The sequence below is a fragment of the Cervus elaphus genome, chromosome 12, assembly GCF_910594005.1.
Source record: "Cervus elaphus chromosome 12, mCerEla1.1, whole genome shotgun sequence".
Lineage (NCBI taxonomy): Eukaryota > Metazoa > Chordata > Mammalia > Artiodactyla > Cervidae > Cervus > Cervus elaphus.
In genome coordinates, this window is record NC_057826.1 from 42245351 (window position 1) to 42257722 (window position 12372).

Sequence of the window (12372 nt, forward strand, 5' to 3'; positions counted from 1 at the left end):
AAAATGTGATTGTAGGGATTCTACCCTGGCTGTGTTCTCTACTGATATGCTTGTTGCTCTTGGCTTTTGGGGTCATGGAAAGAAAGAGGAGGGAAGAAATGGTGAGAGAGAAGGATAATGGTACAAGGGGCACTCCTTAGAAATTTGAACCCACTGGGTTGTAGATTTAGATATACACTTAGAATCTTACCCTCCCTGAAAATCACAGAAGCCTCAGTAAGAGTTAATAGGTGCCATTATCTAAATTTATCTTTTGGTTATTGCACTCCTGGAGCTAAGCAACAATGCAGACATGAGAAGAGGGATTTTATTTAATTTAAAATGCATTGTTTGAATTTTTTAGAATGGCAGATGAATGGTACTAATTATATCTTATTCAGGCTATTAATAAGTACTTAGTATTCCTATATCTGAATGTATACTTGTTGGATCAGAGGTAAGAGAGGAATAAATTGAGAAATTCGGAAAGGATAGTCTTCAATTTAACTTTTTCCACAGACAAGTCACATGTAGATAAACAAGAGTTAATTGAATGTAGTTTGTTGGAATAGTCAAATGCTGAATTTGTAAGCATTTCTCCAAGGGTATGGATGTTGTAGTCCCCACCCTACCAAAAAGTAAATGAAAACCATTTTATTCACACTAGGAGATATGTTTGATCTCAGCTACGCAGATGTTGGCCTGGCCTTTGTAATCAAATTGAGTGCTTCTGCCCCAGATGTTAAAAAGCTCCCAGTTCAGTGTAGGACAGTAAGGAGCTGGGCTGAGTTTTGCTGGTGGCTTGTCTATTTCAAAGCATGTTTTGTGGAATTGAGTCTTTAGGGCTACAGTTTCCTGTACAAACTCTTGGCCTCTATTTTCTCTTGCAGCCTGGTGTCTGGTTTGGATCTGGTCAGATGAACCGTGTCTCCTGGCTAGCTGACAACCCACAGGAGGTAAGCCTATAAAATGGCACAGGCCATGGTTGTTCATGTGAGGAGGACCACCTGGCAAAGATGGGTGGTTCCCATGTGGAATACTGTCGAGCAGTGCTCTGGGGCAGGGACTGACCAAACTTCTTTAGTGCTCGAGGCACTTGTCTGAATTTCTTGGGATGAAAATCATTTCCAGCCGGTCGCTGGTCTCGTCTGGATGCAAAGATAAGTCATTTTTCTTCTGCATCTTCTCAACGCACAGACCTTGCGAAGTCTGCACGTGGAAGCGTCTCAGAAGGGTGACCAGGATGACCTTCATTATCACCATGGCGATGTACTTTCCCGCACAGGCCCGGGGCCCAAAGCCAAACGGCTGAAAGTACCTGTAAGGAACCTGGGAAAGAGATCAGACAATTAGCCAGAGTAGTAAAGGCTAGAGTCATGCATTTCTGTTTGATTCACCCTGAAAACACAGTCAGTCAGAATGCTCGGTTTTAGTGATTTGGCCATACTGCTTCCTCACAGACAGGGATGACTCTGATTCAGATAAGACTCTTTCTCCTTCCAGTTTGATTCACCCTTTGTGATACAGACACAACCTCAATAATTCCCAGCTACATTTTCATGTAAAGTACTCAGCTAGCTCTGTGGGAAGGCCACATCTTACTGCTGTTCTGCCAGTCACTGAGACAAAGACTGTTGTTGTCCCAGGTCATATAACCTGATGACAAAGACAAATTTAGGCAAAAGTGTGGATTCCTGTCCTATTAATGCCAAGAATCTAAATATTTTTTGTTATACAAATATTTAAAGAGACACATCTCTCTGTCTTGTCCCCATTTGGATTCAGTGTCTGGCACCTAATAGATGCTTAGTTATTTTAGACCAATTGGCAACATGGCATGGGTTGCTTATATAGAGGCAGAATGAATTAGAGAACTGGTTTAATTTAGATCATATCTCTTCTCCACATGGCAATGGAAAAGTAGCACAGAGGGAACTATATGGATAATTCAGATTTTTTAAAAAATTTCCTAGAATTTGACATAACGGAGGTAGAATCTCTAGTACACCTCAATTAAGAACAAGGTGGGAGTTCTTCTAATTACTAAGTCATGTTTAGAATAGAGACTAGTAATTGTGGGGCCATTTGGAGAACCAAAGGCAGACTGAAAAAACAAATCATTTCTTCTCATTTGATTTCCATCTAATCATCATACATGATGCTATAGCTGAATCTACATGATGACAAGGTGATAAGTTTAAATGGAAAAGTGGGTTGGTTAAACAAACTTCATCTCATTTTAGGCAAATTAAGGGCCTGAATTGTGCACACTTGATCTCTCATGTGCCCTCCATGAAGACATTTCCAAGAGCTGGAGAGCCAGCTTCCTTGGCTTGAGGACAGAACTGATGGGCATGTTCTAGCCGGGGGAATTGTGTTCTCTCCTGATGATGCTGGAAGGGATGAGTAAATAGATTGAAATGTACAAACACAAATACAGAGGGGATTTAACAGTTGATTCTTTCAAGGGTGGCACACTCAGTTTTAAGGAAGGACTCTTACATTCTTGGCAAAATTTTCAAGAGTAAATTCATTAGGCTTTGGGAAAAACTCGAGTCTATGCATTCTTCCAAGGTTCAGGATAATATTAGTCCCCTTTTTCACCGGGTAGCCATCGATGACGTCATCCTCTAAGGCTTTGCGCATGACGTGGTTCACGACAGGCTGGTATCGCATGCTCTCATTAATAAAGTTTTCTACCACTTTTAGCTTTTGCATATCATCAATCCTTATGTCTCTTTCACCTGTAGAATATGATAAAAAAGACACAACTCATGTTAGTTTCAATATATGGTCAGTGTTTAAAATCATACATTTTCCACAGAACAGTTTCCTCTTAGTTGAAAACATGTATATCTACAATTCTAATGTAAGCCAGTAATTGGAGTGAAATACTTTGTGCTTGTTCTGTAGAATGTCTAATGAAAATTTTGATTTCAGTTTTCTTATCTGAACACCTAGGGGTTTCATAGTTAAGTCTACATTTCTAGAAAATTAAAAAAGACAAAAACAAAAATACATTGGATCCACATCCCCACATGGCTGCAGTTGGCTGAGGCTGAGTGTCTGAGGAGTCCTATAGAGAAACTCTTCTCTGCAGCATCATGTAGACCTACCCAGTCTACTTCAAACATTTATCTGCCACTTCTGTGGTTCTTGAGTTTGGTTCCCTACTCTAAATTCTAGAAGATGTTAATTTCTCTAGTCAAACTGAGATGGTAATGTTAATCACGTTGAAGGAAATGTTCTCTTCTGGTATCCTGTGCAGTCATCTGTCAGAAAGTATCTTTGATCATCCCTCCTCCCCATCTCATCCAGGACAACCTGGTGTGGTAGGGTGCCAAGAACTCCCTATGCCCACCACACAAAAGGGGGTCCTGAGATAAGCCCTAGGTGAGTTGGGGACTGATGGACACCTCTACGATCTCAGCATGGCCCAACACTGGTCAGACAGGCTCAGATCACTCTCAGAATTGGCAAAACTTGAAAGCATTCTCAAATGGGGTATCACTTCCGTAGAATGAAAATCAACCCAGAGTCCCAAGGCAGGTCTGTCTCCTGTATAACTATGCTATCCAGGAGAGGTCTTACTTGGTCAGAGAACTCTTCTGACCCAGCCCTTCATGTACTGCTCTTTGTACACTTCAGAGTCTAATGGGTGTGTCTATCTGGGGTGGGGAGGTAGAGGGCAGATGATGGGGAAGGTAATCCAAGTCGTTTCCTAGGAAGTAGTGACCAGGTGTGTGGATCTAGAGGGAGCACGTGTACATGCACTAGTGTTTGTCCCAGTTTTTTGTTTCAAGAGGACTGTTTTGTCAGGGAGACATTGTGGAGCACAAGCCCTTTTCACCTCTCAAGGAGATTATATTACAGGCTTATGATCTCGAGCAGTTTCCCCCTGGTTGTCTGCAGTCTGCCATTCTATGGCTCTCCTTCTCACTCCAGTGAGCCTGCTTGTTGAGTTCTCTTTTTCTCAGGAGACTGAGAGCCCCAGGACTGCAGAGATGGACCTGGCTTGTTCACCAGGTGCCCCTGCACCTGGCACAGAACCCATAACCTGAAATGGGTGCTCGAGAAAACATTCCAGAACTGAAGCCTGGGGGTTATTGTGGTTCCTCGCTATCTACCTTCCCAGGCAGCTTTCCTCCTGCAGCAACACGTCTGCAGAAACCTTCTTTCACATATTTAATACTTGTATGAAATTTCACCTGATTGTCAACTATTTCAAGCAGCACTCAATTGTTTTAAAGGTAAATGAGATAAAATTTTTTTAAAATGTATTGCCTTTCATCAACGAAACAGGTTGTTTCACAGAGATTCTTTAAAGTCAACAAAGAAAAGTCTATCATTACAGATATCTCTTCACATGTGTCTGAAATGTACTCCTGAAGAAATTACTTATGTGAAGCACATTCCAAATAGACCATTTCGTTTTCTCCCAGAAAGCAATTCTGACTTTTGAGTGTAGCAGTATTTCTAGGGGAGGGTGGGGATATCAGGAGCAGTGGCAGAATGATGTGAAGCAGAGGCAGAGCAGGAGGAGATGGAGTTGGGAAGAGCTGAGCAGGGGCCTGGGGGATCCCCTGCAGAGGAGGAGAGGGTAGGGGGAGGAAGGACCTGGAAGTCCAGGACTGGGGGGCAGGGAAACGGATTGCTCCCCTGCCTTTGCTATCACCCTCTCTCCTCCCTCTGCTCCCAACTGGAAGAAAGGACTGCTTGAAACCCAGAAACACTGCCTTAAATGATAGCCATCTCCCTGAGTGGACCTTCAAAAGCCTTTGGTACAAATCCTTGTGGATGATCTCATGTGTTTTAAACACAGACATATGAAACCACATGTATGTGCTTATGTGGCCCTTTGAAAAGACCTTGAAGAAGACACAAAATAATAACAGTGATTCCCTCTGGGAATTGAGATGAGGCTGAGGAGAAGAGTGGTTGGGTTCAGGTGACAGTATTTTCTGCTTTATACATCTCTCCATTATTTGGATTTTTTCAATGAGTATGTGCTATTTTAAAATTAGGAAAACACAGGAAGAACTATCATTTCAACCTGTCTGGCATAATGAAAATATGACACAATGACTTGCCTTATTGTTCTCTGAGCAGATTGTAACAGAGTTTTTGACATAAAAATTTTAGGACATAGAAGCTCATATCAAGAAATTGTTTTCTGAGCTCTATTGTTTGTTTGATAAATTCTTACCAACAACAGCCTGGATTTCCCTCATTATTGCCTCTTCAACCTGGGGATGCTTTGCAATGAAACACAGCATGAAGAACACAGAAACAGACATGGTGTCTGGTGCTGCGATCAGCATTTCCAATATGCACTGGTTTACATTCTCTCTTGTAAGTTCACCACGTTTCTGAAGAATGGGAAGGGAGAGAAATATTGGGAAAGTGAGCGAGGTTCAGAACAGGAAGGGAGGTAGCACTCAATCAATTACCTCAACAAAATGAAATTGTAGGAATTACAAGTCTCTGGAATTGACAATGGACACTTTTATTAATAATCTTCAGCTCAAAGCCAAACAATTTAGACATTTATCTATGTATTTAATGTCTTTGCACTCCCTGGTTTTCATGTTTTGTATTGTACAGACACAGAGATGTTTAAATCCTAAGGGTCAGTCCAATCAGATTGTCTAATACTGGGCTATTTAGTTTGGGTATTATATAAACACTAAAGCAAACATTTAAAAGCAGAAACATGCAACAATTAACAAGTGGGAATTTTTAGACACCTATACACAATCATACGTGCTTCCCAGGTGGCTCCGTGGTAAGGAACCTGTCTGTAATGCAGGAGAGCTGGGTTCAATCCCTGGGTCAGGAAGATCCTCTGGAGGAGCAAATGACAACCCCCTCCAGTATTCTTGCCTGGAGAATCCCATGGATAGAGGAACCTGGTGGGCTACAGTCCATAGGGTTGCAAAGAGTCGGACATGACTGAACGACTGAGCATGCTTGCATACAGTCATACACATATGTTGTGTAGGAATTATGGTTAGTGTAGGTCTGTACCTCAGCAAAAATCAACTCAGTGGCGAAATCTATGCAGTCTTCCAGCTTCTCTGCTGTTGAAATCCTGTGTCTTTTTTCTTCTATGAGAATTTCCATGGCATCTTTCAAGTCCTTGCTGGAAATAAAAGTGAAAATATAATCTACCTGTACTCAGTTAAGATACCAAAAAATGGGTTTATTTGCCATTTGTTTAAATAAAATGAAATGCTGTAGATGAAGCTATTAGTGTTCATGAATAACCAAATTTATACTTAATTATTTGCAAATATCCTTAAATTATGTATACATTACAATTCATATTAAGGAACCAGAATTAGCCACATATCTAGCTACTGGTAGCAAAGTCAAGGCTATAAACTATAGTTAAATGTTGAGAACTGTTACCAAAAGGCTAAATCCAATATATTTTTTTAAGTATTGGCATGATAGAGACAATACATGCGGGCTTTCTCACTTGTATGTGGAATCTTTCTCACTTATATGTGGAATCTTTTTATTTTAATTCTATTTATTCATCTTGGCTGTGCTAGGTCTTCATTGCTGCCTGGGCTTTTCTCAATTTGCAGTGAGTGGGGGCTACTTTCTAGTTGCAGTGCAGGCTTCTCATTGTGACGGCTTCTCTTGTGGCAGAGCCTCTGGGGCACGCAGGCTTCAGTGTTTGCAGCTCTTGGACTCAGTAGTTTTGGCTCCCAGGCTCTAGCGCACAGGCTCAATGGTTGTGGCCCACAGGCTTAGTTGCTCTGGCTCATTCTGGACCAGAATCAAACCTGTGCTCCTGCATTGGCAGGCAGATTCTTTATGACTGAGCCACCGGGGAAGCCTCGTGTGAAATCTTTTTAAAAGAGGGAGTTCATAGACACATAGAGCAGATGTCATACCAAGGCATGAAGTTGAGGGTGGGAGCAAACTGGTGGTGGTGATTATCAAAAGATACAAACTTTGGGTTATCATAAGTCACTGAGATGTCATGAACAGTATGTGTTCATATTACTGTGTTGGATATTTGTGAGTTGCTAAGAGGGATCTTTAAAGTTCTCATCACAAGAAAAATTTTGTAACTGTGTATGGTGACAGATCATAGACTTATGATGATGATAATTTTGCCAAATATACAAATATTGAATCATTATGTTGTATAACTGAAACATAATTTTATATGTTATTGATATCTTAACAAAAAAAAACAAATATTGGCATATTGCAAGGGCATATGGGGAAGAAGACTAAAACATTTCTCTAGGTCTTTACTGCTCTCGGTCATAGGAGATATTACCTAGTTCGCTATCCATTAGCAGATTTTATATATCGAGAGAATGTTGCTGAGCTAATTTTAAAGAAAACAAAGAGGAACTGTTATACAGTCTCATGTGATAAGTTACTGTGAGCCTGCTGACAATAGTGAAGATAAAATAATGACCAAATGTAGCTGCAGACCAGTATGACTCTTTCGGTTCAGTTCAGTTCAGTCGCTCAGTCGTGTCCGACTCTTTGCGACCCCATGAATCGCAGCACGCCAGGCCTCCCTGTCCGTCACCAACTCCCGGAGTGTACTCAAACTCATGCCCATCGAGTCTGTGATGCCATCCAGCCATCTCATCCTCTGTCGTCCCCTTCTCCTCCTGCCCCCAATCCCTCCCAGCAGCAGGATCTTTTTCCAATGAGTCAACTCTTCGTATGAGGTGGCCAAAGTATTGGAGTTTCAGCTTCAGCATCAGTCCTTCCCATGAACACCCAGGACTGATCTCCTTTAGGACTGACTGGTTGGATCTCCCTGCAGTCCAAGGGACTCTCAAGAGTCTTCTCCAACACCACAGTTCAAAAACATCAATTCTTCAGCACTCAGCTTTCTTCACAGTCCAACTCTCACATCCATACATGACCACTGGAAAAACCATAGCCTTGACTAGACGGACCTTTGTTGGCAAAGTAATGTCTCTGCTTTACTCTGTATGACTCTTTAGGCCACCACAAAATCTGACCAGAGTGAAGAGATGAATAATTGACCTTATTGATTCAAGTCACACTAAGTTCTGGTTGAGACAAAGAGAAGTGTTTAAGGGACCATGTGTCCAAATCATCCACCTGATACTCATCAACCAGTTGAGAACATGCAAGAGCAACATGAAGTTGACTTCCTCCTTGGAGACTAATATTATTGAATTTCAAAATGTGCAAATGGATGAAGTTAGCTCTTCAACCAAGTTTGGGAACTTGAAGAGTTGGAGAATTTAAGACACTCTGGACATCTGAGTAAGATATGAACGGAGATATGAAGAGAGCTAACATGTGTTTTGTCTCCTATGTGTCATGCTCTGTGCTGATTGCCCTACATAGAGGATCTCATTAACCTATATCCCACCCTGGAAAGTAAGTTATATTTTATTTTAAAGAACTTCCCAAGACCATTTGGTTAGTAAGTGGTAGAGATAGGATACAAATCAGGTCTGTCTACCTCTAAATTCCCTGGGTTTTCCATTGGTGGTTAGAGGTGGCATGTTTAGTGGCTGGCAACTTACACACTGGAGCTTCCCTGTGGTGGCTCAATGGTAAAGAATCTGCCTGCGAAGCAGGAGATATAGGTTTGATCCCTGGGTCAGGAAGATCCCCTGGAGTAGGAAATGGAAACTCACTCCAGTATTCTTGCCTGGGAAATCCCATGGACAGAGGATCCTGGTGGGCTATAATCCATGGGGTTGCAAAAGAGTTGGACATGACTTAGTGACTAAACAACAACAACACTTGCACCCTGAAAACCCAATGATTATCCAGTAGTCCACTGGGCGTTTGTCCAGTCTTCTGCTAGACTAGTGTGAGACCAAGGCAAAGCCATTTAATGACTATTTTAGGATCCCCCAAGACATAAGATGTATAATTAAACAAACAAACAAACAAAGCACACCTTATAAAAGTTCATCATGAAAAAATTATTTTGTGACTACTGTCAGTTCTTACAAGTTGAATTAAGTTAAATTGTTTCAATGGAACACAATAAATGTTTTCATGTTTCCATTTTTCTAGACATGCAAAGAAAATTTTGACAGATAATAACAATAGGTTCAGCCAACCCTTTTGTCTTCAACTCAAAACACACTTCAGTGTCAAATCTAGTTGTAGATTTGGGGTTCTTAGCTTCCTAAACGAAAAACATCCCTGGGCCAAAGGCTGCCTTTCCCCTGTGGTCTGGCCACATGTGCCCAAAGCGCTGTAAGAAGTGCTTCACCAGCATCTTACTCAACAGCTCCCTGTGGTTCTGGGGACGAGAAAGCTTGCCAGAGAGGCCAGAAACATCTGAGACACACACAAATCAGTCTCGTCAATAATAATTCCAAAATGTGTTACTTACACAGACTTTTCATACTTTCTGCACAGCCAAGATATCTTAAAGAAGATGTCTGGTTTGAGAAGGAGAGCTTGCCATGCATCAAAATACCCCTGGATTTTAACCACGATGGCACTTTCTGGAAAACATCAGAGCAGATGAGCAAAAATGTGAGTCCAAGAAGGGTATGCCAATGAAAGAAGATCCCCTGTAGGCTCTCCTAGCATCTTGGACTCTTAGCAGGACAAGGTTCTGTCTTCAGTGGGTGTTACAGACACATGAATGTCACCAAACAAATCAACACTAATTCATTCTACTTTAGCACCTAAATGGCCAAGTTAACCAGAGATTTGGTAGTTTTCATGTTTATGGTAGAGACCCAGCTTAGAATCTCACATGCTTCTCCTTGGCTGAGCCTCCAACATCTTCTGTTTTCCTGATCATGGGAAATAAAAGGTAATTAATGTTGTTATGACCTCAATCTGGCACCAAAGGCAAAAAGCCTTACCATTCTTCTGTTTATATTTCAGTTCAGAGTGTAGAATTCATCTTGTAGTTTTCAGTGCCTTATCCTAAGTCTCCTGAACAGTCAGTTCTTAATTGATTTTCTTGAATTACGTTGAATACTAGAGAAAAGAAGAACACTGCTTTTCTCAAATTATACACAAGGGAATGGAAGAGACCAGTATTTTCAACTGCTAAACACCGGGCACAGGGTAAGGTGCTTTAGAAAGAAACTTCATTTCATCCTTACAGTCTTGCGAAGGGAGTAAGAGTGTCCTCGTTGTGCAGATGCAGAAGCTGCAGTTCATAGAATTGAGGAAGTTTGTCCAACACCATACAGCCAGTGTGGTTGGCAGCCCCTAGGCTGCAGCCCAGTCCTGTCTGACCTCAGGGCCGTGTCCTTTCCTCTTTGGTGCACCATGGCCCCCAGGCTCACTGAGAGTTTAACAAGGACCCAGTGAGCAGGTGGAAATACACAGAACTCTGTATGGATTATGCAGGTTCTTAGTAACAAAGTCTGCATCCATAAATTAACATAGAGTTGTACAATGCACTTTTCTTTTCCCCTCCTAAGATTCAAGGCTGTTTGGGAATCAAGGAGAAGGGACTTCTAAAATAGGTACCTGTCAATCCTTAGGAGTGTGTGTGGAACAGGCAAATAGGGCTTTTAGAGTGCCTGTCTGAAAGGAGTTCAGACAAGAGGCTGTGACTAAGGTCCTCAGAGTGAATGAGACGCCCATCCTGATGTCAGTCAGACTGTTATGTCCTCTTGAAAGAAATAATTAAAGAGAGGGGAGAGGAGGCGAGGAGAGTGGAAAAAAGGAGGGGAGGGCTTATCATTTGTTTGCTTGTCCAAATGTGGTCAGTCAGGGAGCAGGTATGATAGCTCAGTTGGTGTGGGCAAGAGTGAAAATCATGCCTTGTTCTTATTCCTGTGATGTTCTTCCCTCAGATCTGCAGAGGGTTCAGGGCTACACTTCATCTGGGGCTTTGTTCAGTTGTCCAATCCACATCAGAGGATCAGAGGCCTTCCTGATCACCCCTTCTCTCCACAATAGTTTTGGCTTCTCTCCAGTTGCCTCCCTTCACTTTCTAGCCCTTTGCCCTACTTTTTTTGTTCCCAAGGCACTTATTATTGCCTAAAGTATTGCTAGATAGTAACTTGTTTACTGTGCATATGTCCACTGGGATGTAAACTCTTTGAAGGCAAGGACTTTATCTAATTCATTGCTGTAACCCCAGAACCTAAACCTTCCATAAAATAGGCAATCAATAAATATTAGTTGAATGAATGTATGAATCAATAAAGACTGTTAGAAATCAAATCAGGAGAAATTTCTTTAAGCTGCCAATAGAAGAATGGAATGAATCCACATGATTAATGTTTGGTTTTTTGTTGGTGGTAGAGTTAAATGGATGTGTTTAATATTTGTTTCTATAATATAATGAGGAAAGCATCTTCTTGAGTGAGAAATCTTGCCAGGATTGTTATAAATGCTAAATCACAAGCTTTATGTGAAGCAATTTTTTATACTACTTGGCACATTGTAGATCCTAAATTTATGGGAGTTATCATCATCATTTTCAGCAGCATCAGCTTCAAGTTTTCATACTTAGTGGCTTTGAGGGAGAGGTATATGCATGTATTTATGTGTGTGTGTTTGTATATATACATAGAAATTTAAATAGATTGAATGTGGCTATGGGTTTGTATGTGTGTGTGTGTATGCATATATCATGTGCAAAAGAATGGTTGGTAATGGTTGAATACATAGGTTTGGTGGTAGGATATATTTATGACCAAATGAAATGATCACATCTATTAAGTTTCAGCTGTGGGTAGAATTATCCTATTTCCTAGAGCAATGAGGAGAGATGCAAAAGAAATAGAAGATGGCTCTTGCTGTGAATATTTAAGAGCTTATAAATGAAGAATGCAGACATACCAGGAAAACACTTTAGGAATTCTTAGAAAGATTTAAAGAAGAACAGTGTACAAAAGAGCGTATCTTTCCATAAGTTCATTACACTTCTCATGCCCTGTTTAGTAAAGGGCTGAATGTCAAGTCATGAGAATGAAACTTTCAGTACCATCCAAGGGGATCCCCAGGAAGAGCATGTTAGAGGTGTCCAGAATGATGCGCCGCATGAGGGTCAACACGTCCACATAGCCCAAGTCGTTGCGGACCTCCTCCAACCTGTCCAGATGCTTAGTGATGGAATCAGCACAGATGGTCACTGTGCGCACCAGGCCAGGGCCGGACAAAGCTGAAGGGGACAACATCAGAGTGAGCTACCTCCAACTCCAGGACACATAAGCAATCAGGCAATTTTGGCTTTTTATGTTTGGAGCTTAACTGACCACAAATTTTTCTTCAGTAAGTGGGTGGAAATTTTCATTTTCTTCTTCATACTTTTTCTGTATTTTCCTAATTTTCTACAGCAGGTCATCCCATTTATGGTTAAAAATGAAAAAATAAGTATTTTTAAAACAGACTATTCAAAATTATACTTTTATTCATATTATAACAAATCATTTGTGA

The 12372-nt window shown here is 41.2% G+C and overlaps 1 protein-coding gene across 1 annotated transcript in view; it reads right to left on the reverse strand.

Moving 5' to 3' along the window:
- Positions 1-1059: 1059 nt before the first annotated feature.
- Positions 1060-12372, reverse strand: part of LOC122705584 (aromatase-like) — a 31942-nt gene continuing 20629 nt past the window's right edge. The window contains exons 4-9 of the mRNA XM_043921039.1: positions 11921-12097; positions 9350-9464; positions 6007-6121; positions 5186-5348; positions 2482-2723; positions 1060-1308 (exon numbers count right to left, since the gene is read on the reverse strand). Of these exons, the coding sequence (XP_043776974.1) occupies positions 1060-1308; positions 2482-2723; positions 5186-5348; positions 6007-6121; positions 9350-9464; positions 11921-12097 (1061 nt within the window). The remainder of the gene's footprint in view (positions 1309-2481; positions 2724-5185; positions 5349-6006; positions 6122-9349; positions 9465-11920; positions 12098-12372) is intronic.